The following is a 23,146-nucleotide window of genomic DNA, read 5'->3' as shown; positions in this document are numbered from 1 at the left end:
GAACCGGTATCTCCGCGCTAACGGCCGCTTCCGGGGCTGGGCACTGCAGAACCTGTTCCGGATGGCGGGGAGGCCACTGGAGCTCCGGGGGGGGGGGTTGGAGGGGTGGCCGCTTCTCCTTCAGGCCTGGCACAACCGTTCCCTGGAAGGCGCGGCCAGGTCGGGCCCGGGGCGTGGCCTAGACGGGCAGGGGGCAGAGCCAAGTTCTCAGGAGACGCAGCCAAAGGTGGTTCGGAGGAGGGGTCGGGTCACTGCCCACGTGCAGCTCCGGCCTTTGGCTGCCGGGTGCCTGGCCCCCCCTTCCATGTCCCCCCTCTGAGACCTCACTGGGGTGAGCAGCGGTGACTGCTCTCAACCCGCTTCTCTCCACGCAGGGACCGTAACCACGTACCGGCGGCAGGGCTTCCCGCTCACAGCCCAGGCAGCCACAGCTCTCGCCTCTGCACCAAAACCCTGCAGTTTTTACCCCAAAACCAGCCCCAGGGACGGTGCAGCGCTCTGTGTGTGGCCCCGGGGCCATGGGGGCGACAGCAGCGAGTCCGCCGGGGACCAGGAAGGGAGGTGGCGGTGCCGCCTTCACCACCACAGAAACATCGGGGATTTCTGCTTCCCTGCAGGAAAATGAGGGTGGGTTTTTTTCCTCCTTTCCCGCTACACAGAATCCAGCTCCCCGGAGCGGGAGGGGAAACGGGGGAAGACGTAGCTTCTGAAAGCGCTTTTACACCTTCAGGAGAGATTAGAGGGGAGGGCCAGTTTTTAAATCCCTTCTAGTGATAGGCTTTCTTTGCAGTTTAGAGCTATCTATAGCACAGGCTTTTACACCTTTGTGTCCATTTACTTACACATATACAGATTTAGGGAAAATACATTCTTTTTGCACTTAAATAGAACATCTGTTAACAGATCTATTTAGACTTCTATATTAACACGTATGATAGAGAACATCTAATTAGACTAGCAAGCTGTTTAGACATCTGTTTTGACACTTCAGTATCTCTTTATAAATAAATTTTAAAAAATCTTTTCATTGTCTAAACTCCTTTATGTAATACAGAATCCTTAGAGATACAGGTTGGTATTTTGAATTCCTTTTATATACATACAGGAATATTATTTTTCAATATATAGAAAAATGAGAGATTGTTCTCTATTCCAATACCTCACCCCCGCATTTACAGCTTTTAACATTTTTAAACCACCAACGCCCAAAACCCCAACACCCACTCCCCACCCTGAATTTACAGACGTTTGAGGGCTGTGACCTGCTTCTTCTGGGGGGAGGCCCACATAATCCCCACTCACCTGCTCCTCAGTCGCACTGTTGCTCCCCCGGTGACATCGGGCTGCCCCAAATGACATCGTCACACACACACATTGTTTTTCTTCACCCCAAAAAATGCACCAAACAACCAGACTCAGGGCTGGGCCCTTCCCCTCAGGCAGCTCCACCACCTGCTGCAAACCTGCACATTGACATTAACACTTATTATGTAGAATATCTACTTAAACTATCTTAGACATCTATTTTGACACTAATATATTTTTATAAATATTTCTTAATACTTTTATAAGATCATTTTTATAATATAGAATCACAGAATCAGAATCCATAGAGACATAGGATTTTGTTCTGAACTCCTTTTATATACATAAATATTACTTTTCCATCTCTATATAAATGAGATGAGAGATTGTTCTCTATTTCAACACTTCACGCTCATATTTACGGGTTTTGTTATTTTTTAATCTCCCCCCCCCCATGACTTTTCAGATATTTCAGAGCTATGACCCACCTTTTAGGGGGGAACCCTGTGTGACCCCCATCCCCAACTCACCTGCTCCTCTGCCACATCATCGCCCACTTTGGTGATGCTCGCGTGGCCCCAAATGACATCATCACTCCCCAAATACCCCTCCTTTTTATTCACCATAAAAAGACAGCACTAAACGACCAGACCCAGGGCTGGCCCTTTCCCCTCAGGTGGCTCCACCACCGGCTGCAAACCTGGGCTGGGGCATCTACTGAGCAGCACGAGACGTGTACAATGAGGCATCTGCAAAACAACAATCTCCAACTGTAGTTCAGCGTCATCAAACAAAACAGCACAGAAGAGAATAGAGGAATTCCCTCAGACTGAGGGACAGGACAGGAACTGAGCTACAGAAGGATTCTGGAGAAACAGCTCTGCTCGAAAGATGGCACAGCCGGCCAAAGCCAGAGACATCCTGACAAAGTCTGTATCAAGACTAATTGATGCCATTTTGAACACACCATTAGCGTAACAGTGAAGCCTCTGGCTGGGGCAGGGAAACGCCTGGCCCCCTCCTTCCAGTGTAGTGCAGGGAGATCATCCTGTGAGGGGCAGGACCAGGCTCTGCCATGACCAGAATGATGCTGACGGACCCTGCGCTGCTGCTCCAGCCCTCGCGCTGCTGCTGCTCCTCTCACTCACTCCGTCAATGTGGCTGAGAGGGAAGGGTAAAACCTTGAAGAGTACAAGGAACAATAAAGAACAAAGCTTGGTCATTCACTTCATACTGAAAACGTGTGTACATTTATATACATCCAATAAAAATACTATAGAAGTATTTGGCTTTCCTTTGGCACTCATTTAACTTTCACAGCTGTGCATTGATACCATTACACTATTCCTATCCAAAACAGAGTTATAATTTGACTAGGGTTTTTCTGTGCGCTACACAGTGAGAAGGGACATCTGGCTGGCAGCACTGCCCAAGTCAGATGCTACTGGACTGTCAGGAAAATGCATCACTGAAAGCCAGACAGAAATTAAGCACTTCAGAGCACTTCATCTAAATACCAGAACACAATTCTTCATTGTCTAGTGCCAATTCAAAGTGAAAACAGATTGAACTAAAACTGTCAGAAAATTCTTTACCATTTTGTAACAATCATACACCTGCAAGACCAGAGTCCAGTTGTTTCGATGACTCACTTCAAACAATAGCTGGGCTGTTCAAAAGCACAAGAAGAAGGAATGATGTTTGCCTGAAGGCAATACTGTATTAATGTAAATTGCTTTTAAATGCACGTTCAGTTTCTTAAGCAAAACAAAAAATAGATATTAAACTGTGTGAGTGGATGTTACCGTTAGAGCCATATAACATTGTCGGCCATAATTCAGTCATCCATTAGTGACCACATGGAGCGAGCTTACATTCAGTGGGGAAGACGGCAAAAGGGGCCTCTACTTGCGTAGAGGGAAAATGTTACACATTTTACTCTTCCTACTTGAGAAAGGTCTGGAGACTATTTAGAGTCTGCATCTCCTTTATGAGCCTTCCCAATTACCACCTGATTTAACTCTGTGTTTCCTCCCCAGGAGATGCTATATCACCACTCACCCATGGGCATGAGTCCATGCTGCCATAGTGCCTTTATGTCATCTTAAGTGCTGACCTTTAAGAAGATCTAAATGTTATTTCAGTTTTAACATTCTAAGTTTAATGTCTCTGGAAATGATTAACAGCACTGTCATAATGTCATTAGGTCCCTGCCTGTTTGCTTACCACCTTTTGCTAGTGTAACGTTATCATTACATGCTGCAACACCCTAGTTTCTAACTACTTAAGTAATCATCTCTCAAGTTCAGAGATACCAAGATCTTTTATTATTGCATTCGCATTCCACTTTACGTAGTCTGCTTTTCAGATGTCAGCACAAAATGAGTCAGCTTTGTTATTAACCACAATTCAAATGAACAATATATATAGTCAGAAAAATATCAAGTAATTTATACAACCTCCAAAATGAATTTTAACAAAGAAAGCTGTTGCTTAAAACTTATGACATAAATGGAAACAGCACAAGAATAAAGTCGACAGTATTATTTAAGCACTTATCATGGACAAAGGTATACTTAAGTCCTATATTTGACAAGGCAGCCAGAACAAATCAAGTCATTAACTTGTTAAAACTGGAAAAGTACTACCATTATGAAAACAGGAACACACCAATAAATAGGCACCTTTAATTGACACTCAAATAACAGCATTTTAATGGAAGGAGGACGAACCCACGACGACAGCGACAGCGGGCGACAGCAGGCGGCGTCGCACGGCGGCAGGAAGGCAGGCAGGCAGCATCAGCTAAGAAGAAGGAAAGAAAGAAAGAGAGGAAGAAAGAATCAGCGAAGAAGAAAGAGAGGAAGAAAGAATCAGCGAAGAAGAAAGAGAGGAAGAAAGAATCAGCGAATGTTTTGGGTTGAAGGGACCTCAAAGATCATTGGTTCCAAGCCCCCTGCCCTGGGCAGGGACACCTCCCACCAGACCAGGTTGCTCCAAGCCCCCTCCAACCTGCCCTTGAACCCCTCCAGGGATGGGACATCCACAGCTTCTCTGGGCAACCTGGGCCAGGCTCTCACCACCCTCAGAGTCAAAAATTTCTTCCTGAGATCTAATCTGAATCTTTTTTCTTCCAATTTAAAACCATTTCCCCTTGTCCTGTCATTACACCTCCTGGCCAAGAGTCCCTCCCCAAGAAAAGACACTGCAGCTGGAAGAAATGAAAGCAGATGAATTAACCCTGAACACTCATTAGAAAACTATTGACCTTTGGGAGGAAAAACAAAAAAAAAAAGAGAGGGGAAAAAAAAGCTGCATAAAAGTCTCCTTTCTGCTATACATACCACTAAACTTTACCTGGTCCTGAAGGTTTCTACCTCAGACTTCTCACCTCTGCTCCTCTCAAACACCCCTACCCCCACAGCTGAGTCCCCCCAAAGCTGCAGGTCACTGAAGACTCAGCAGAGCTGTAACCCCAGAGAAGCCCCAGAGCAGAATGAGCTCCTTCCACAGGGGCTGGGGCTTATATACCCCGGGCCCTGCCCACCGCCCTCCCTACAATCACCTGGGGCAGGGCCAACTCCCCAGAAGGCATAAAGGGGCTGGAGGAGCTGCAGCTGCTTCTCTCCTACTGTCCCTTTACAGCCTGTGGAGCTTGGAACAGAGGAGCTAAAAAAAAAATACACTGGCAGAAAAACAGGAGGCTTAACTCTCCTGTTGACCAAAAAAAGCAATACATCAGCTATCTTGGACGTTACTACAGTCATCAGGTTTCGTTCACCATCTGCAATTTAAAAAAAAAAAATAAATAAAAAAATCCATAACCAGCACCAGCGAGAAGTATCACACAGGTCAGCGCCAACCTCTCCCACAACTCCCCATCCTCAAAAGGGTGATGCCGTCACTTCTGGAACCTGACATGCCAAGAAATAAAATTGGTGTCACATATGTGAAACATTAATCTTGCCCAGACTTTGACTTTGAGAGCCACCTCCAACCGTTCGGCCAGTCTCTGAGCCCAGACCTGACAAATGGCAAAAGGTGGTTTTGACACTACAACGGCCAAGAAAGCCTGCAGCCCCAAAGTCTTTTGCAAGAAGAACTGTCAATTTTTTGGAGCTTCTCTGGGATTCCTTTGGCATTATAAATGTTTATATATATCTGTACAGCCTCATTGAAGGCAGTGTGTCTCAGAAGCCACGTGAGTTTGCTGCTGTCCCTCAGCCTCCTCCACCCCATGTGCTAACCCTTAAGTCAAAGTCGCACTGGTCCCCAATCCCCATTCCAGTCATTTCTAATCCTGAACATTCACCATGGGCCTGGTAAGAGCTGAGCTTTGAAATGTGACCAGCTCCATCCTCTTGCTGAACTAAGTGTCTGCCCTGGGGGAACATCCACAACTTCATGGGCTCACATGTGCCCAGACCCTGGCAGGCCACAGAGAAGGGCTTTCTGCAAACCCTCATGTGGGACACGGGCCAGACAGGGAAGAGGTGGGGTCCTGAGGTAAGAAATAAAAGCCAGATGGCCACAGGGGAATGGAGCACTGGGGGTGTGCTGTGGGGACCGTGCTGGGAGGATGTTTTCCCAAACCTGAATGCACCCTGTCCCAAGTGGTACGTGTACAGCAGGGCTCTGGGGCCACCTGTGGATATGCAGGGCTGGGCCAGGCATGGGATGGGAATGTGAACCAAAGCCACGATGCTCCAAGAACCTCGCACGCTGATGGAAACCCCAAATTGCCCTCAGTCCCTGGCCAGACAGGGATGTGACTGCAGTGGTGACTGTGGTTGCTGCCATGTGGACACAAGCTCTACTGCCCAGGAGGGTCCCATAGTGCAGGGATTTGCAGATGGCAACATAGTGGTCATAGGTAAGAAAACAACACTCCCCCTACCATCAAGACGGGGAAAAAAAAGACCTGTGCAGCACATCCTGCATAGGAGATGTCCCTGGTGTTCCACAGGGAATTAGCCATGGCTTTGGGGACAGTCAAGAACAGAGAGGTTGGGGAGGAAGAAGTACATGGGGGTGTGGAGGCGATGGTCACAGGTGATGGTGGTGATGATGAGTCCATTGCCCGGAGGGCAGCTAGGTAGATGCCCAGGAAGAGCCAGAAGTGCAAGAGCTGCAGTTTTTCATGACCAGATTGAGCATGACCAAGAGCTGATCCTGTGCAGAGCTGTCTCTCTGCAGCACTGTCCCATTGCCAGGAGCTCCCTCCATCCCAGGAGCTCCTTCCACCCCAGGGGTTCCCTCCATCCCAGGAGGCAGGCCCAGCTCAGCAGCAAAGACCAACCCAAGACATTTTAATGCCCTCTCTTTGGGTTTGGAGCTGAGTCCATGAACCTCAGAGGCTGAGAAAAAGTTGAGGAAACCTCTCCAGGACTCTCCAAGTCAGGTTTGAACTCTAAAGGTCCTTGTGGTGTTAAGGGGTCCCACTGAGGGAGACCACTGAGAAAGTGTCCCAGGGGCCGGTGAGAGCAGAGAGAGTAACCACCCAGTAGAGAGCACCGGGAGCCCTGGATTTTTGAGGGCCTAAGAATGGGCTGGAGAACAGAGAGCCCAGATCTCCCAGTTGGCTACTGGAGGAAGAAGGTGTCCGTGACTCACCTCCTAGAGGAACTAGGGGGTCTTATGGGGGTGTGACATCAAGATAATGCCATATGTCTTGACCTGGATGGGGCATTGCCCTTCATGGAAGAGGGCACCAGGACCGCATGGAGCTCTGTCTGGGGACTGGAGACACTGGGAAGAAGTGGGTGGAATGGGCACTAGGGGACTGGAAGGAACTGGGGGAGCGGAATGGACTGGGAGGGACTGGGGACACTGGGAGGGACTGGGACTAGGGAGGACCTGAGGCCACTGGAGGCACTAGAAGGGACTGGGAGGACCAGGGACTAGGGGACTGGGATGGACTGGGACACCCTCCATGGTGTCCTCTCTCATGTCCCCCCAGTGTCCCCTCCACAGTGTCCCCAATGTCCCCATGGTGTCCCCCCATGGTGTCCTCTCTCACGTTCCCATTGTGTCCCCTTCATGGTGTCCCCACTATCCCCCCAGTGTCTCCCCTATGCTGTCCACTCTCATGTCCCCATGGTGTCACTTTTCCCTCTCATGTCACCATGGTGTTCCCCCACCAGGACCTCCTCCAGGCCATCAGCAGCACCGTCACCTTCCTCCTGGTGACCCTGGTGGCCCCAGACACCTCCCAGGACCCTTTGGCCACCCCCACCTTCCTGAGTGGCCCCTGCCCTGTCCCCAACCCGCCCCCCACAAGCCCCACCACCTCAGGGTCTTCTCCTCCCCAGATCTTCAGCCTCATCCTCTCCTTCATCTTCATTCCAAGGTGACCCCAGGGGTGGCACAAGGTGGGGTAGGGGAGGGGCGTGGGAGCCAGGGGAGGAGCAGGACAGGGGGAGTGTTACCTGGATGCGAGGGCCCCTCCTTGTCCCCTGTCTCCTCCAACCCCCTTTTTGTCCTCCAGACCCCGACGTGGAGCTGACCCAACTGGGAGCCACAGCCCTCCCCCCGCCCCCAACTGGTGTCCCATCATGCCCTGTGGACCCGCCCCACAGCCCCACCCCTCAGCCCCACCCCATGGCCCCATCCCCACTTTTGGTCCCCATTTAAGCCATCTCAATCCCTTTGATGCTTCTCTGTGGTCATGTTTTTGGGGTGGGGTGGCAAGAGGACATTGTGTCTCCCCCTCCTCCACTCCCCAGAGCTTGTGTCCTTCTGGTCCTAATTAATTAGTTAATTAACTACTTCTACATCGTTAGGACCCCCCATCTTGGATGGGGGAGGGGTGGGTGGGATGACTCCTGGTGGGTCACTCATGCTGATGGTGGGTCCCACGCCATTGGATCCCACATGGTGGAGGTCACTCCTCATCGTGCAGCTTCTGGAGTGGGGTGGGAGAGAAGGTGTGAGACTGAGGGTGGTTGTGGGGCAGCCATGGGGTGGCTGTGTGCAGGGGGGGGGGGGGGGTCCCCCCTTGGGTCCCATGTCCCGGCTCTTGGCCCGGAGCTTGTTGACCTGGGACTCAGCAATGTCGGCACGTTCCTCTGCCTCTTCCAGCTCGTGCTGTGCCTTCCGGAACTTGGCCAAGTTGGTGTTGGCCTGGTCTTCCTGGAGGTGTGGGGTATGGGGTGGAGGTCAGTATGGCTGCTCCATGGCCACCAGGTGTCGATCCATCCTTCCAGGTGTCCATCCATCCAACCACCCGTCCTTTTGTCCCACCATCTATCCATCCCTCCTTCTCCTTCTCCTTCTCCTTCTCCTTCTCCTTCTCCTTCTCCTCCTTTCTCCTCCTCCTCCAACTCCTCCTCTTCTTTCTCCTGTCCCACCATCCATCCATCCCACCTACTCCTCCACCCATCCCATCGCTCCCCATCACCCACCGCCTCCTCCGCCTGCCGTTTGTAGGCCTTGACTTTCATCTGCAGTTTGTCCACCAGGTCCTGCAGCCGCAGCAGATTCTTCTTGTCCTCCTCCGTCTGTGGGGACAGAGGATGGGGCTGGGGCCTGGCCTGAGGCAGGACCAGCTCTCCTAGGCCTCAGTGTCCCTGCCCAGGGACCTCCTGGGCCAGGGCTGGTGGTGGTCAAGCTCTGATCCAGCTTCTCCAGCACCTGTGGCCACCAGGTCAACACTGGTCTAGGTCATGGTGGGATCTAGGTGTCTTTTGCCACATGTTTCTGTGGGAATGGAGGTAACCAGTGATGTTCTGTGTCCCTATGGCCACCAGGCCAATGTCCTCAGTCAACCATGTCCCTGTCACCACAAAGCCAATGTCCTTGGTCACCAGTGTCCCTACAGCCACCAGGTCAACCTTCTGCATCATCCATGTCCCTGTGGCCACCAGGCCAATGCCCCAGGTCACCTATGTCCCTATTGCCACTGGGTGAACCATGTCCCTGTGGCCACCAGGCCAATGTCCTTAATCAACCATGTCCACCATGTTGTGGTGGTCAACCACATTCTATCTCCATGGATGTAGGGGCAGCGGGTGATTTCTAGGTCACCCCTGTCCTTGTGGCCACCACCAGCCCTGGTGAGCTGGACACCAGGTGGCCATGCTGTGGTGGCCCCACCTGGTAGCTGAGCTCCTTGACGCGCCGCTCAGCCTTGCGCAAGCCCTTGATGCTCTCAGCGTGACGCTTCTGCTCGGCCTCCAGCTCAGTCTCCAGCTCCCTCCCCCGAGCCTCCAGCTTCTGCAGCTGCTTCTTGCCCCCCTTGAGGGCCAATTGCTCAGCTTCGTCCAACCGCAGCTGCAGGTCCTTGATGGTCTGTTCCATGTTCTTTTTCATCCGCTCCAGGTGGGCACTGGTGTCCTGCTCCTTCTTCAGCTCCTCCGCCATCATGGCCGCCTGCCCCAGGAGAGAGGTGGATAAGGAGCTTCGAGGCATGTTCTCCAGTGCCTCGTGGTGGAAGGTCCCCAAGACATGGGTCCCACCACGGCACTCACGTCAGTGATGGCCTTCTTGGCCTTCTCCTCAGCATTCCTGCACTCCTGGATGGCCTCTTCCACCTCTGCCTGCAGCTGGGAGATGTCCCCTTCCATCTTCTTCTTCTGATTGATGAGGCTGGTGTTCTGGGGGGTGGACGGAGGAGAAGACCTCAGGAGGTGGATGTGGGGCTGCTGCCTGATTCTTCTCCAGCCCCACAGGACTCCCACCTCTGTGGACTTCAAGGATCTCAGGGTGGAGGAGATCCTTGGGGGACCCAATCCTCAAGAAGCCCAAGACCCGCCATCCCACCTCCAGGTTCTCCAAATGGAGGAGATCCTTGGAGAATCCAACCCAGAAGAAGCCCATGGCCTTGTTTCCTCCAGGTTTTGAAGGTCCCTGGTGGATGATCCTTGAGGAACCCAACCCAGGAGAAACCCAAAACCCACCCTCCCTCCTCCAGGGTCTCCAGATGGAGGAGATCCTGGAGAACCCAAGCCAGAAGAACCCTCCACAGTTCTCCAGATGGAGGAGATCCTTGGAGAATACAACACAGAAGAAGCCCATGGCCATAATTCCTCCAGGTTTTGATGGTCCGTGGGGGGTGGGGACCTTTCTCCTTGAAGGAACGTGAGGTCTCACCTGGGAGTGGAGGAGCTGGACCCTCTCGCTCGCCTCTATCAGCTCCTGCTCGGCCAGCTTGCGGGCCCTCTCTGTCTGCTCCACTACCACCCGCAGCTCCTCCAGCTCTGCCTGCAGGAGGTTGTTCCTCCGCTCCACAATGGCAATATTCTCCTTCAGGTCCTCGTTGGCCCGCATCATGTCATCCAACTGCAGCTGGGTGTCCTGTGAGGCCATGGAGGGGGACAACGGTGACAGGGAGGAAGATGGTGGACCCATCTACCACCCTGAAGGAACCCAACCCAGAGGAACCCTCCAAGGTTCTCCAGATGGAGGAGACCCTTGAGGAACCCACCCCAGTGGGGAGGGGCCACCCCTCAAGCTCTGGTGGCCCAAACCCACCTTGAGGTAGCCCTGCAAGGTCTTCACTTGCTTCTGGGCCTCAGCAGCCACCCGGTTGGTGTGGCCGAGCTGGAGCTCCATCTCATTGAGGTCACCCTCCATCTTCTTCTTCAGCCTGAGGGCCTCATTACGGCTGCGGGTTTCAGCATCCAGCGAGGTCTGGAGGGAGTCCACCACCCGCAGGTGGTTGCGCTTGGCCTGCTCCATCTCCTCATCCTTCTCAGCCAGTTTGCGCTCGTAGTCGGCCTTCACCTGGTTGAACTCCAACTGGGCCCTCAAGATCTTCCCCTCCTCGTGCTCCAGGGAGGCCTTGGAGGGAATAAAAATGGACCTTGAGGGCCTCAAGGGGCCACCAGGAAAACTTAGGGCCACCTCCCAGGGGTGGTCTAACCCACCTCAGCCTCCTCCAGAGCGGCCTGAAGCTCTAGTTTCTCGGCGTCCAGCTGCTTCCGCACCTTCTCCAGCTCGTGGATGGTCTTGTGGCCAGCACCCAGCTGCTCTGTCAGGTCTGAGATCTCCTCTGGCCCCACCAGGAGAAAGTCCCATCAGCCCCATGGGGCTGGAGAAGAAGGAGGTGGGGAAGGGCAGGACCATGATCTCACCTTGAAGGTTCTTGTTCTCCCTCTTGAAGGTCTCCAGGTGCTCCAGAGCCTCCTCGTAGGCATTCTTCAGCTTGAAGAGCTCAGTGCTGAGGGACCGGGCCTCCTTCTGCGAGGCCTCCAGCTCCGTCTGAGATTCCTCGAACTTCTGTTTCCACTCGGCCAAGATCTATGGGGTGGACACCACCACTAAGACCATGGTCACCACGAAGAACCTTCTACTTCTCCTCCTCCTCATCCTCCCCAAGGAGCTCCTGGAAGCTCCACTGGAAGGTGGAGCTTCATTGTCCATTGTTCTTGACCATTGTCCATCATTGACTGTTGTCCATTGTTCTTCTGAGCTTCTTTAGTGGGACTCATACATCTCCACCCCCATCCCACACTTCTCCTCCCTCCCCTGCCCCCCTTTTTTTGTTGACCCCCCACCCCAAAAACCTTGTCAAAGTTCCTTTGTTTCTTGTCCAGGGCAGCGGCAGCTGCGTTTGACCGCTCCACATCTGCCATGAGGTCCTCGATCTCATTCTGCAGACGGTGCTTGGTCTTCTCCAGGGAGGAGCACTTGGCATTGACGGCCTCCACTGCCTCCTCAGCCTCCTGAAGCCTCTGGGCCAGCTTCTTCCTGTCTCAGGAGGGGGACAACCATGGGGCAAGTCGGTCCTGTGGGCCCAGTTGCCCAACCACAACCTTCTTCCAGCCCAAGGTGGGTCAAGACTCTTCTCTCCCACCTCCAGCTCCTTCAACCTGCTCCAGAACCTTCTCCAGGGGAGAGGTCTCCACCCTTCTCCTGACCCATAGGCATTGTTCACCCCCCTGGAGGGGTGTCCTCCAACCTACTCGGAGCTCCACCCTCCTGGTGTACCCTCCCAAACCTCATCGAGGTCCTTCTTGGGCAGGTGGTGGACCTTCTCCAAGTGCCCTCAAGGCTGGTCTGGAAGCTTAGAGTACCTCCTGATGTCCCTACCTCAGAGACACCAGTGTGGGGTGTGATGGGAGGGGACTCACTTGGCCTCCTCCAGCTCCTCGGTGCGTTGGATGGCATCTGTCTCGTACTTGGTCCTCCATTGGGCCACCTCGGAGTTGGCCTTGGAGAGGGAGCGCTGGAGCTCAGCCTTAGCCTCGGTCTCCTCCTCATACTGCTCCCGCAGAAGGTCACAGTCGTGCCGGGCTGACTGGAGTGCGTGGGCCAGAGCGTTCTTGGCCTTGGCAGGATGGGGGATGGTGAAATGGGAGACCATTGGGTCCATGTCAACATGAGCCATCTTGAGGTTCTCCAGCAGAGGAAGTGCTGGTCTTTGTCACCCCAACCCAGACCGAGCTTCTATAGATCCTGACCCAACCTCCTCCAGACCAACTCAACCTTCCTTAGACCCTCTTTAGACCAATCCAACCTTCTCCAGACCAACTCAACCTTCCTTAGACCTTTTCCAGACCAACCCAAACTTCCTTAGACCTTTAGCATCAGGTGGAACCCTTGGGTCCACCTCACCTTGAGCTGTCTCGAGGTCCTGCACCTCAGGAAGGGGTGGTGTCTCTCATCCCAACCTTCTCTTGGACTATCTCCACCCAACCTCGACACCTTGAGACCCACCCAACCCCCTTTAGGTGAAACCACCCTCAGGTGGAACCACTCAACACAACCAGCCTGAACTTGACTCCTTTTCAGTGCTGCCACTATGAGGGGGAAGGAGACATCATCTTGTGGCCCTCCTGGAGCTCCCCAAGTCCTGGTGGTCTTCTCAGGCCCCCTAGAAACTTCACCTTCATCTCCTCCTCCAGTTGCCTCTTCAGGTCCTCCAGCTGCTGGGTGTAGGACTGCTTGCCCCTGGTCAGCTGGGAGATGAGGGCCTCCTTCTCCTCCAGCTGGCGCGACAGCTCTCCTGCAGGGGTAGGTGAGGGCATCAGAAGTGGAGGTGCAGGGCAGACAGGGTGATGTGGGGCAAGTGGGTGATGTGGGGCAGGGCTCCTACCATTCTCAGTCTGGAGCTTGGTCCGCTGGGTGTTGGTGTCGTTGAGGACTCGTTGGGTCTCTTCCAGCTTGGCCCGGTGCTCAGCCGCCTGGTCCTCCATGGTGCGTGAGACCTTCTCCATCCCCACCTGGGAGGAGGGAGGGGTGAAGCAGGAGCCCGGTGGCCCCAGCGGAGCTGAGGTGGCCACTGCGGTTTCCTCCTTCTCCTCCTCCTCCTCCTCCTCCTCCTCCTCCTTCTCCTACCTTGGCCTTGAGCAGCTGCTCCATGTTGGCACTGAGGTCGTCCAGCTCCAGCTTGAGCTCGCTCTTCTCCTTCTCCAGCTTCTGCTTGACCCGCTGGAGGTTGTCTATCTGCTCACCCAGCTCGGCCACGCTGTCAGCGTGTTTCTTGCGCAGAGCAGCAGCCGTGGCCTCGTGCTGCAGTGTGGCCTCCTCCAGGTCCCGCCGCATCTTCTGGAACTCTGCCTCCCGCTTCTTGTTGAGCTCCAGCTGGACCGAGGTGGCTCCTCCTGCCTCCTCCAGCCGCTCACTGATCTCCTCCAGCTCCCGCGACAGCTCTGAGCGCAGCTTCTCCACCTTAGCCCGGCCCGTTCTCTCCGCCTCCAGCTCCTCCTCCAACTCCTCGATCCGCGCCTGGAAAACCCCCCAGCGGGCGGGGACAACCTCAGGGGGAGGGGCTCTGCCCCACGTGGCTGCTCAACCCAACCCAACTTGCTGGAGACTCTTCAACTCAACCCAACCTGACCCAACTGGAGACTGTTCAACCCAACTCAACCGGCTGGAGACTCTGCAACTCAACTTAAATCAACCCACCTGGAGACTCCTCAACCCAACAAGCTGGAGACTCTTCATCTCAATCCAACTGGTGGCCCTTCCACCCAACCCAACTGGAGACTCTTCAGTCCAGCCTAACCAGAGACTCTTACTCAACTCAACCCAACCCAACCAACTGGAGACACTTCAACTCAAGCCAACCAACTTGACACACTTCAACCCAACCAGCTGGAGACTCCTCAACTCAACTCATTGGACACTCTTCAACTCAACCCAACCAAGTGGAGACTTTTCAACCCCACCACCTGGAGATTCTTCAACCCCCCCAGCTGGGGTCTCTCCTGCCCCACACACCCACACGCAGAGCAGCTCCCTCACCTGCAGCTCTTTCAGCTTCTTCTGAAGCTGCAGGGCCAGCGCCTGCTCATCCTCGATCTTGCTGTTTTGCTGGTGGATCTCAAAGTCTTTCCTGCAGAGGATGGGGGAGAGCCCTGATGTCTCACTCCCCCCACCCCCTGATTGGTTGAGACCTGGAAGGGAGGTCTGGCCTCACTTCTTCAGCTTCTCCTCCAGCTGCTGCTTGTCGTTCTCCAGGTCCATGATGTTCTCCTGGGTAAGCTTCAAGTCCCCTTCCAGCTTCCTCTTGGCCCGTTCCAGGTCCATCCGGATCTTCTTCTCCTGCTCCAGGGAGCCTTCAAGCTGGGGAGGGACCACAGAAATGGGGAGAAACCTCGGGGTTTTGTTATTTCTGCCCCATGAGGCTCCTCTGTCATTTCTGTTCCCAGGAGGGCCCGTAGTGGGACCAGCCCACACTCACATCATCCGCCTGCTGTTCCAGCTTGACTTTGGCCTTGGTCAAGGTGTTGACCTTGTCTTCCTCCGCCTGCAGGTCATCCAGTGCTTGCTGGTGAGCTTCTTGCAGGGCCTTCTTCTCCTTGGTCAGCTTGGCAATGGTCTCGTCCAGCCCAGCCATCTCCTCCGTGAGGTTCTTCACCTGTAGGAGGAGAAACATCAGGCCTGAAGCTTGGAGACAGGCATAGGGAAAGAGAGGGGGTCCTTCATTCTCTTGGTTGAGCTGGAGATGCAGGAGATACAGGAGATACAGGAGAAACCAACCAGCCTTGGGTCTTCTCGACCCAATCCCAACCAGCCCTGGGTCTTCTCAACCCAACCTTGGGTCTTCTCAACCTAACCCAACCTAACCCAATCTTGGGTCTTCTAAACCCAATCCGACCAGTCCCGGGTCTTCTAAACCCAACCCCACCAGCCTTGGGTTTTCTCAACCCAATCCCAACCAGCCCTGGGACTTCTCAACCCAACCCAACCCAACCTTGGTTGTTCTCAATCAAAACCCACCAGCCTTGGATCTTCTCAACCCAACTCAACCTTTGGTCTTTTAAACCCACCACAACCTTGGGTCTTCTAAAACCAGCCCAGCCAGCTTTGAGTCTTCTTGACCCAACCCAACCAGCCTTAGGTCTTCTCAAAACCTGTCCGTGTTGGCTTGAGTCAACCCAAGTCCCCTCAGTTCATGATGGCCTCTCCCCACCCTCACCTTGTTCTCGGTGGCATGTTTCTCCTTCTCCACCTTGGCCAGGGTCAGCTCCAGGTCATCGATGTCCTTCTTCAGCTCCGAGCACTCGTCCTCCAACTTCCTCTTCTTGGCTGTCAGCTCAGCATTCATCTCCTCCTCATCCTCCAGCCGCTCTGTCAGCTCCTTCACCTTGGCCTCCAGCTGGATCTTATTCTTGATCAGCTGGTCACAGCGCTCCTCGGCATCCGTCAGGTTATCCTGCTCCTGTTTGGATGGTCCTGGGTGAGGTGAGGTGGGCCCCAGGGGGATGGGGGTCACCCCTTGACGTGGCTTTTGGGGGTGACCTCACTCACAGCCTGCACTTGGAGCTGAAGGTCATTCTTCTCCTGCAGGAGCGAGACCATCTTCTCCTCCAGCTCCTTCCGCCGGGCCTCCGACTTCTCCAGGGCTTCCTTCAGCCGCCCATATTCCTCCTTCATATTCTGCACCAGGTGCCCAGGAGACCAAAGGCATCGCCCAATGTCCTCCACCCTTCAGGCCCGCCCACCCCACCTCTTTGGCTGCCCCAGTCCCACCTGCATCTCCTTCTCTGTCTCCGCACTCTTCAGCAAGGGCTTGATCTTGAAGTAGAGCTTCATCCAAGGCCAGTTCTTCACCCCCATGAAGGCCCGGATGTTCCACTGGATGACCAAGAGCGCATCCCTACCGCAGGGTGGGGGAAACAGATGCCACCATGGCCCCCCCGGACCTGGAGGTCCCACCCCTGAGGAGAAGGACCCGCCCCACCCCCCCCAACCTCACCGGCGCTCCAGGATCTTCTTGAACTCGATACGCATGAGTTGTCCCCGGGCCTGGGCCTGGATGCGAGTGATGATGCGGGAGAGACGCTCATCCCGCATCTCCTCCAGCAGCCCCAGCAGTCCCGCCTTGAAGAAGACCTGGAGGGGAGGAAGGAGAGGGAGTGAAGAGAAGAAGGAAGAGGAGGAGGAGAGGGGGTGGGCAGGCAGAGGAGAAGATGGGTCAGAGGGGAAGGGTTTGTGGAGAGATGGATGGAGGCATGGGCATGGCAGTAGATGACCAGGTAGACACGGGAATGGTGGGACCACGGTGTGTTACAAACCTTGTGGGAGGTAGGGCTATGGGGAGACCATTTGACCCCACCTTGGTGTGCACCAACTTGTACTGATTGTGGTGGGTGGAAGGATGGGTTGGTGGGTGGATGGAGCTGTAGATGGGCAGGTGGACACAGGGATGGTGGGACAATGGGGTCTTGTGGACCTCGTGGGTGGTGGAGCCACGGGGCCACCACGTGCCCTCACCTTGGTGTGCCCAAACTTGTACTGGCTGTGGTCAATGTCGATGGAGCCCAGAAGCTTCTCAGCCCCTTTGCGGCTGTCGATGAACTGCCCCTCAGGGATGGCTGCTGGGTTCAGGATGCGGTACCTGGTGGCCCCACAGAAGGAGGTAACACCCTGAGGTTGCCCACTCACCCCCTCCACCCCACACGTGACCCACCGTTGGCGGAAGTCCCCATAGAGGATGCGATTGGGGAAGCCCTTGCGGCAGATGCGGATCCCCTCCAGGACTCCGTTGCAGCGCAACTGGTGCATCACCAGGGGGTTGTCCATCACACCTGGTGGGGTGGGGTGAAGCAGAGCAGGGAGGGTTCAGCCACCAGCCGTGCCCACCCCACCCTGTCCCTCAGCCCCGCCCTCTTCTCACCCGGCTCCTTGCGCTCATTGGGGATGAGGCAGCGGACAAAGTGGGGGTGGGTGGTCTTGAGGTTGGCCATCAGCTTGTTAAGGTTCTCCTGGTGGAGGAGGGAGGAGAGAAGGGGTTGACCCGTGAAGAGTGGGGAGGTTGACCCTAGGGGGGGTAGTGGGAGGAAGGTTGTCCTCCCTCTGCCCCATGGCAGGTCTAATCTGGGTCCCTCACCCGGTGCAGGGCGGAGACGGTCTGGAAGGAGGAACCTTTCTTCTTGGCGCCTTTCCCCTTCCCTCCATCACCTCCTGGGGAAGAGCAGGGTGGGGTCAGGAAGGACTATTTGGGACAAGTGTCTTCTCTATCCATGCACCCATCGCTCTCACCACCCACCAGTGTCAGCCCCGGCATAGTTGGAGAAGAGGTTGGCCAAGAGCTTGAGGGCTGACTTCTGGTAGAGCCCCACCACCGTCTCGTTGAGGGGGTCCTTGTTCTTCTCCAGCCACCCCAGGATGTTGTAGTCCACTGTCCCCGCATAGTGGACCAGGGAGAAGTGGGCTTCCGCCTTCCCCTTAACATTGCGGGGCTTCCCAAAGTTGGCCGACTTGCCCAGGTGGTTGTCGTAGAGCTTGGCCTTGAAGGTCATGTCCGAGGCCTTGGGGAACATGCACTCCTCCTCCAGGATGGACATGATCCCCATGGGCTGGGAGGAGAAGACCTGGTTGGCTGCAGTGCCTGCCAACCACGACCTCTTTGGTGGACCTCAACTGGAGGTTGAGGTGAAGCTCAACTGGAGCTTCTCCAGGGGCTCTGGCTGAGCTGGAGCTCAATGGGAGCTTCTCCAGGAGCCCCAGCTGAGCTGAAACTCAACTGGAGCTTCTCCAGTCTGTGATGCCTTCTGGGGGTCATGGGGGAGGCGATACCTTCTCAATGAGGTCGATGCAGGCTTGGAGGTCCATGCCGAAGTCGATGAACTCCCACTCGATGCCTTCCTTCTTGTACTCCTCCTGCTCCAGCACGAACATGTGGTGGTTGAAGAACTGCTGGAGCTTCTCGTTGGTGAAGTTGATGCAGAGCTGCTCGAAGCTGTTGAACTGGAAGGGGGGGGGGGGGAAGAGAAGAGGGGTCAATCCAACACCCAGTGGGATCATGGGGGGTCAACTGAAGGTCCAATAGGGTCAATGTAATGCCTGATGGCATCAAGAGGGTCAACCCAATGCCCAATGGGATCAATGGGCCCAACTCAACACCCAACAGCATCAAGCCAACGCCCAAAGAGGCCAAGCTCCTACCAAAGCTCAAGGTGAAGATGATGAAGCTCCCCTCGACCCCCAGCTGGACCCCCACCTCCCCCCCCAGGCCCCCTGGGGCCTCACGTCGAAGATCTCGAAGCCAGCGATGTCCAGGACACCAATGAAGTACTGCCGGGGCTGCTTGGTCTCCAGCGAGTTGTTGATCCTCACCACCATCCAGTTGAACATCTTCTCGTAGACGGATTTGGCCAAGGCCCCAATGGAGTAGTAGACCTGGGGAGAGGGGAAGATGTCCTCCTGGCCCTGCTGTGGCCACCTCCAAAAGGAGGATTTTTGGCAGGGGGGTAGGGGGGTGAGCTCCTCACCTGCTGGACATTCTGCCCCTTGGTGACATACTCATTGCCCACCTTCACCCGGGGGTGGCACAAGCCCTTGAGAAGGTCAGCCGAGTTCAGCCCCATCAGATAAGCTGACTTGTCGGCATCTGTGGGGCATGGAGTAGACAACACATGGTCAGGTGACCCTCCCCTCCCAACCCATGTGTGTGTCATCCCACCCCATGTCCCCACCCCACCCCTGGACCCACCTTCGGTGCCGTCGGGCTCTGCCTGCTCCTCCCGTTGCTTCTGTTTGAACTTCATGTTGCCAAAGTGCATGATGGCCCCCGTCAGCTTGTAGACCCCGGCCTTCTCCTCGGCCGTGAAGCCCAGGACATCAAAAGCGCTCTGGAGGATGGGGGGAGAAGTCACAGGAGTCGGAGAGGGACGGCCTCCCCCCAACCGCCCAGCTGGGGGCACCTCTGGCTGCTCCATCTATCCATGGACCCATTCATCCATTCATGGGTCTGTCCACCCCTTTGAAGGCCTCATCTATGGACCCATCTGTTCCTTTGAAGAACTCATCTATCGACTCATCCATCCATCCATGGACCCATCCATCCATCCATGGTGAAGGACTCATCTATGCACTCATCCATTCATCTATGGGTCCATCCATCTATGCATGGGTCCATCCATCCCTTTAAAGGCCTCAACCATAGACTCATCCATCCTGAGGATTCATCTAGCCATGGATTCATCCATCCATCCATCCGTCTGAGGACTCCATCCATGGACTCATCCATCCTTCTGAAGACTCCATCCATCCATCTGACAGCTCCATGGATCCACAGATTTATGCATCCATGGTCTCCTCCACCCACCCATGACCTCCTCCATCCATCTATGGTCTCCCCCACTGCCCATGGACTATTCCACTCGCCCATGGTCTCCTCCATCCACCATGGTCTCCTCCACCCATGGGTTCCTCTGTCCACCACAGTCTCCTCCACCACCCTTGGCCTCCTCCACCCACCCAGCCACCTCCCCTTCTCTTCAGCGGTGGGCTGTCCCTCCCCCCAGCTTACGTCCGTGGCCAAGAGCTCCTCGGCATCATCAATGGAGGCCACGGTCACCTCTCCTTGGGAGACGTAACTGTAGTCGTAGGGGTTGGTGGTGATGAGGAGCATCTCTGCCAGGCGGTGACCCAGGATGGAGACACAGAACAAGGGTCACCAGAAGATCCCCAAATTGTCCTTGGCGGGGTGGCCCAGATTGTCCTGGGTTGCCCAAGAAGGAGCATCCCAGCGTGGGGACAACCCCCCCACCCCTCCTCACCCAGAAGCTCCGGCTTCTTGTTGGAGAGGATCTGATAGAAGATGTGGTAGTTCCTCTCAGCCTTCAGCTGGAAGATGACACGGGACTTCTCCAGGAGGTCTGGGGTGGGGATGGACAGAAGGTGGGAGGGATGTCAGGGTGGGTGGGGCCACAGGGAGATGGGTGGTGGGATGAGGAGGTGGAGAGATGGTTGGGTGGTGGGATGAGGAAATGGTTGGATGGAGGGGTGAGACATACTTGGATGGAGAGATGAGGAGATGGAGGATGAGAAGATGGATGAATGAAGGGATGAGGAGATGGAGGGATGGTTGGATGGAGGGATGGTTGGATGGAAGGATGGGAACATGAATGGAGGGATGAGGAGATGGAGGGATGGAGGGATGGGAGATGGAGGGATGAGAAGATGGTTGAATGGAGCGATGAGGAGATGGAGAGTTGAGGAGATGAATGGATGAGGAGATGGAGACATGAGGAGATGGAAAGTCCAAGAGATGGAGGGTCAGACAGACAGTGGGATGAGGAGATGGAGATGTTTGGGTGGTGGGAGGAGGAGATGGTGAGTGATGAGTGGTGGGACAATGGGTGGGGGGTGGGATGAGGAGGAGGCGGTGGCCAATGGGGGAAGGTCCTGCCCTCAGAGCCCTTGGCCACTCACAGGTCTCGATATCAGCCGACGCCAACTTCCCGGTGGCCCCGAAGTGGATACGGATGAACTTCCCCTGGGAGAAGGACTGGAGGTGACCACCTGCCCCATAGGTCCTGCCCCATAGGCCCCACCCTATAGACTCTGCCTTATACACCCTGCCCTATAGACCCGCACCCCATAGACCTCACCCCACAGACCCTGCCTTATGGACTCCACCCCATAGACACCGCCCCACAGACCCCATTCCATAGACCCCCACCCCATAAACCCTGCCCCACAGACCCCTGCCTCTATAGACCCTGACCCCATAGACCCCACCACATAGATCCTATTCCATAGACCCCTTCCCCTGTAGACCCCCATCCTATAGATCCCACCCCACAGACCTGTGCCCCAGTAGAACCTCACCCCATTGACCTCACCCCATAGACCCCGCCCCACAGGCCCCGCCCCCCCCCAGGCCCTGACCACTCACAAAGCGGGAGGAGTTGTCGTTGCGGACAGTCTTGGCGTTGCCAAAGGCCTCCAGGGCAGGGTTGGCCTGGATGATCTGGTCCTCCAGGGTGCCCTGGTGGAATGGGAGAGGACAATGGGGCAGGGTTGGGGACAGTGGGGGTCGACCATGATGGGTGGGGCATGGCCTGAAGCCTCACCTTGCTGCTATTGGCTGCCTCCTTCTTGCGGTCACCAATGGCGGCGATGCTGGCAAAGTATTGGATGACCCTCTTGGTGTTGACTGTCTTCCCTGCCCCGGATTCTCCGCTTGGGGGGCAAGTTGGGGGGCAGTTTTGGGGTGAGGTGGTGGAGAACATCTCAGGGGGCTTTTCCATCCCACTCCCACCCCTCCATTGGGTGGGGCTGGGGCAGAGGGACGGCGACTTACGTGATGAGGATGGACTGGTTCTCGCGGTCTGGTGAGAGGAGAGAGGGGTCAGGTGGGACGAAGATATGGGAGATGTTTGGGGTCTGGTTGGGATTCTCCACCCCCCAAGTGAGGACCAGGTTGATGGGATGAAGCTATGGGAGATATTTGGGTTCTTGGGGTCTTGGGTTGCGATTGTCCTCATTTTTGGGGGGTGGGACCTCCTGGTTGGGGGGATGAGGGGAGGTCCCTCACCCGTCAGCATGTTCTGGTAGGCGTTGTCGGAGATGGAGAAGATGTGGGGCGGGGCCTCAGACCTCTTCTTGCCCCGGTAGGCGGCCACCACCTCGGCATCATAGACGGGCAACCACTTGTAGGGGTTGACGGTGACGCAGAAGAGCCCTGAGTAGGTCTGGGGGGAGGGTCATGGTGGTGGGGGTCAGGGCCACCAGGTGCCCCCATCACCATGAGGGGACAGGGACAGGTGTGCGGTGGCCCCAAGGGTGTAGAGATGGGAAATCTTCGGTTTTGGTGATACAAGGAGTCTGGGGTGGGACAACTTAGGTCTGGGTGGCCCAAGTGGGGGCTGGAGATGGGACATGTGGGTCTTGGTGGCCCCAAGGGGTCCAGGGATGGGACGTCTTGTGGGTGGGTGGCCCAAGGTCCACCAGGTTCTAGGTGCCCCAAAGTCCCTGGAGATGTCACCTCACTTTCTAGGTGCCTCATCGATCCTCCAGAAGGAGCCCCCACCCCATTCTAGGTGTCTCCCAAGGGCTCTAGGGAGGGGGTCCCAGTTCCCCCCCACCCCATTGGTTGTGGGGAAGCTCCACCCCCCGCCTCCCCCCAAGGTGCCCTGTGGGGTTGTGGGAAGGCTGACATAGATCATCCAGGCAGCGTAGCGCTCCTTGAGGTTGTAGAGGACAGCGGGTTCATGGAGGAAGGTCAACATGGCCATGTCCTCGATGCGGTCGAACTTGGGGGGGTTCTGGGGGTGCACATCGCTCTCCTTCACAGTCACCGTCTGGGGGGGGGGACGGGAGGGAGGGTGTTGGAGGCGCCCCGTGGTTTGGGGGGTCTCCATGGATTGGGGGTCTCCAAGGGTTGGGGGATGTCCTGTGGGTTGGGGCAGTCTCCATGGAGTGGGAGGTCTCCCATGGGTGGGGAGGGGTCTTCCAAGGGTTGAGGTGACTCCATGGGTTGGGGGTTCTCCATGGGGTGGGAGGTCCTTCATGGGTTGAGGGGTGATCTCCATGAGTTGGGGGCGCCCTGTGGGTTGGGGGTCTCTATGGGTGGGGAAAATCCCAAGCGTTGAAGTGTCCTCATGGGTTGGGGGGGGTCTATATGGGGTGAGGTCTCCATGGGTTGGGAGTTATCCATAGG

General features: G+C 55.6%; 1 protein-coding gene and 1 long non-coding RNA gene across 2 annotated transcripts in view; both read right to left on the bottom strand.

Annotated features, from left to right (window-relative positions):
- Positions 1-1,546: 1,546 nt before the first annotated feature.
- On the bottom strand, positions 1,547-4,208 carry LOC106898609. Its single transcript, XR_001413948.1, has 2 exons — positions 2,901-4,208; positions 1,547-2,486 (listed from the first exon to the last, which is right to left on the bottom strand). It is a non-coding gene; the product is annotated as an uncharacterized LOC106898609 (long non-coding RNA).
- Positions 4,209-7,952: 3,744 nt separating this feature from the next.
- Positions 7,953-23,146, bottom strand: part of LOC106898595 (myosin-6) — a 21,487-nt gene continuing 6,293 nt past the window's right edge. The window contains exons 2-39 of the mRNA XM_014959903.1: positions 22,644-22,787; positions 22,022-22,178; positions 21,788-21,815; positions 21,558-21,666; positions 21,380-21,472; positions 20,914-20,977; positions 20,259-20,357; positions 20,009-20,112; positions 19,190-19,328; positions 18,969-19,087; positions 18,727-18,876; positions 18,274-18,444; positions 17,744-18,053; positions 17,585-17,658; positions 17,372-17,459; positions 17,165-17,282; positions 16,969-17,092; positions 16,451-16,587; positions 16,225-16,351; positions 16,003-16,131; positions 15,671-15,913; positions 14,933-15,109; positions 14,669-14,814; positions 14,494-14,584; positions 13,585-13,974; positions 13,343-13,469; positions 13,134-13,252; positions 12,378-12,574; positions 11,811-11,994; positions 11,379-11,544; positions 11,172-11,296; positions 10,777-11,085; positions 10,396-10,599; positions 9,774-9,899; positions 9,400-9,675; positions 8,709-8,804; positions 8,302-8,436; positions 7,953-8,209 (exon numbers count right to left, since the gene is read on the bottom strand). Of these exons, the coding sequence (XP_014815389.1) occupies positions 8,189-8,209; positions 8,302-8,436; positions 8,709-8,804; positions 9,400-9,675; positions 9,774-9,899; positions 10,396-10,599; positions 10,777-11,085; positions 11,172-11,296; positions 11,379-11,544; positions 11,811-11,994; positions 12,378-12,574; positions 13,134-13,252; positions 13,343-13,469; positions 13,585-13,974; positions 14,494-14,584; positions 14,669-14,814; positions 14,933-15,109; positions 15,671-15,913; positions 16,003-16,131; positions 16,225-16,351; positions 16,451-16,587; positions 16,969-17,092; positions 17,165-17,282; positions 17,372-17,459; positions 17,585-17,658; positions 17,744-18,053; positions 18,274-18,444; positions 18,727-18,876; positions 18,969-19,087; positions 19,190-19,328; positions 20,009-20,112; positions 20,259-20,357; positions 20,914-20,977; positions 21,380-21,472; positions 21,558-21,666; positions 21,788-21,815; positions 22,022-22,178; positions 22,644-22,787 (5,616 nt within the window). The 3' untranslated portion in view covers positions 7,953-8,188. The remainder of the gene's footprint in view (positions 8,210-8,301; positions 8,437-8,708; positions 8,805-9,399; positions 9,676-9,773; positions 9,900-10,395; positions 10,600-10,776; positions 11,086-11,171; positions 11,297-11,378; positions 11,545-11,810; positions 11,995-12,377; positions 12,575-13,133; positions 13,253-13,342; positions 13,470-13,584; positions 13,975-14,493; positions 14,585-14,668; positions 14,815-14,932; positions 15,110-15,670; positions 15,914-16,002; positions 16,132-16,224; positions 16,352-16,450; positions 16,588-16,968; positions 17,093-17,164; positions 17,283-17,371; positions 17,460-17,584; positions 17,659-17,743; positions 18,054-18,273; positions 18,445-18,726; positions 18,877-18,968; positions 19,088-19,189; positions 19,329-20,008; positions 20,113-20,258; positions 20,358-20,913; positions 20,978-21,379; positions 21,473-21,557; positions 21,667-21,787; positions 21,816-22,021; positions 22,179-22,643; positions 22,788-23,146) is intronic.

This window comes from Calidris pugnax, unplaced genomic scaffold (assembly GCF_001431845.1).
Source record: "Calidris pugnax isolate Ruff unplaced genomic scaffold, ASM143184v1 scaffold533, whole genome shotgun sequence".
Lineage (NCBI taxonomy): Eukaryota > Metazoa > Chordata > Aves > Charadriiformes > Scolopacidae > Calidris > Calidris pugnax.
The sequence above is the reverse complement of the archived record's forward strand: the minus strand, read 5'-3'. Positions and strand labels throughout refer to the sequence as shown.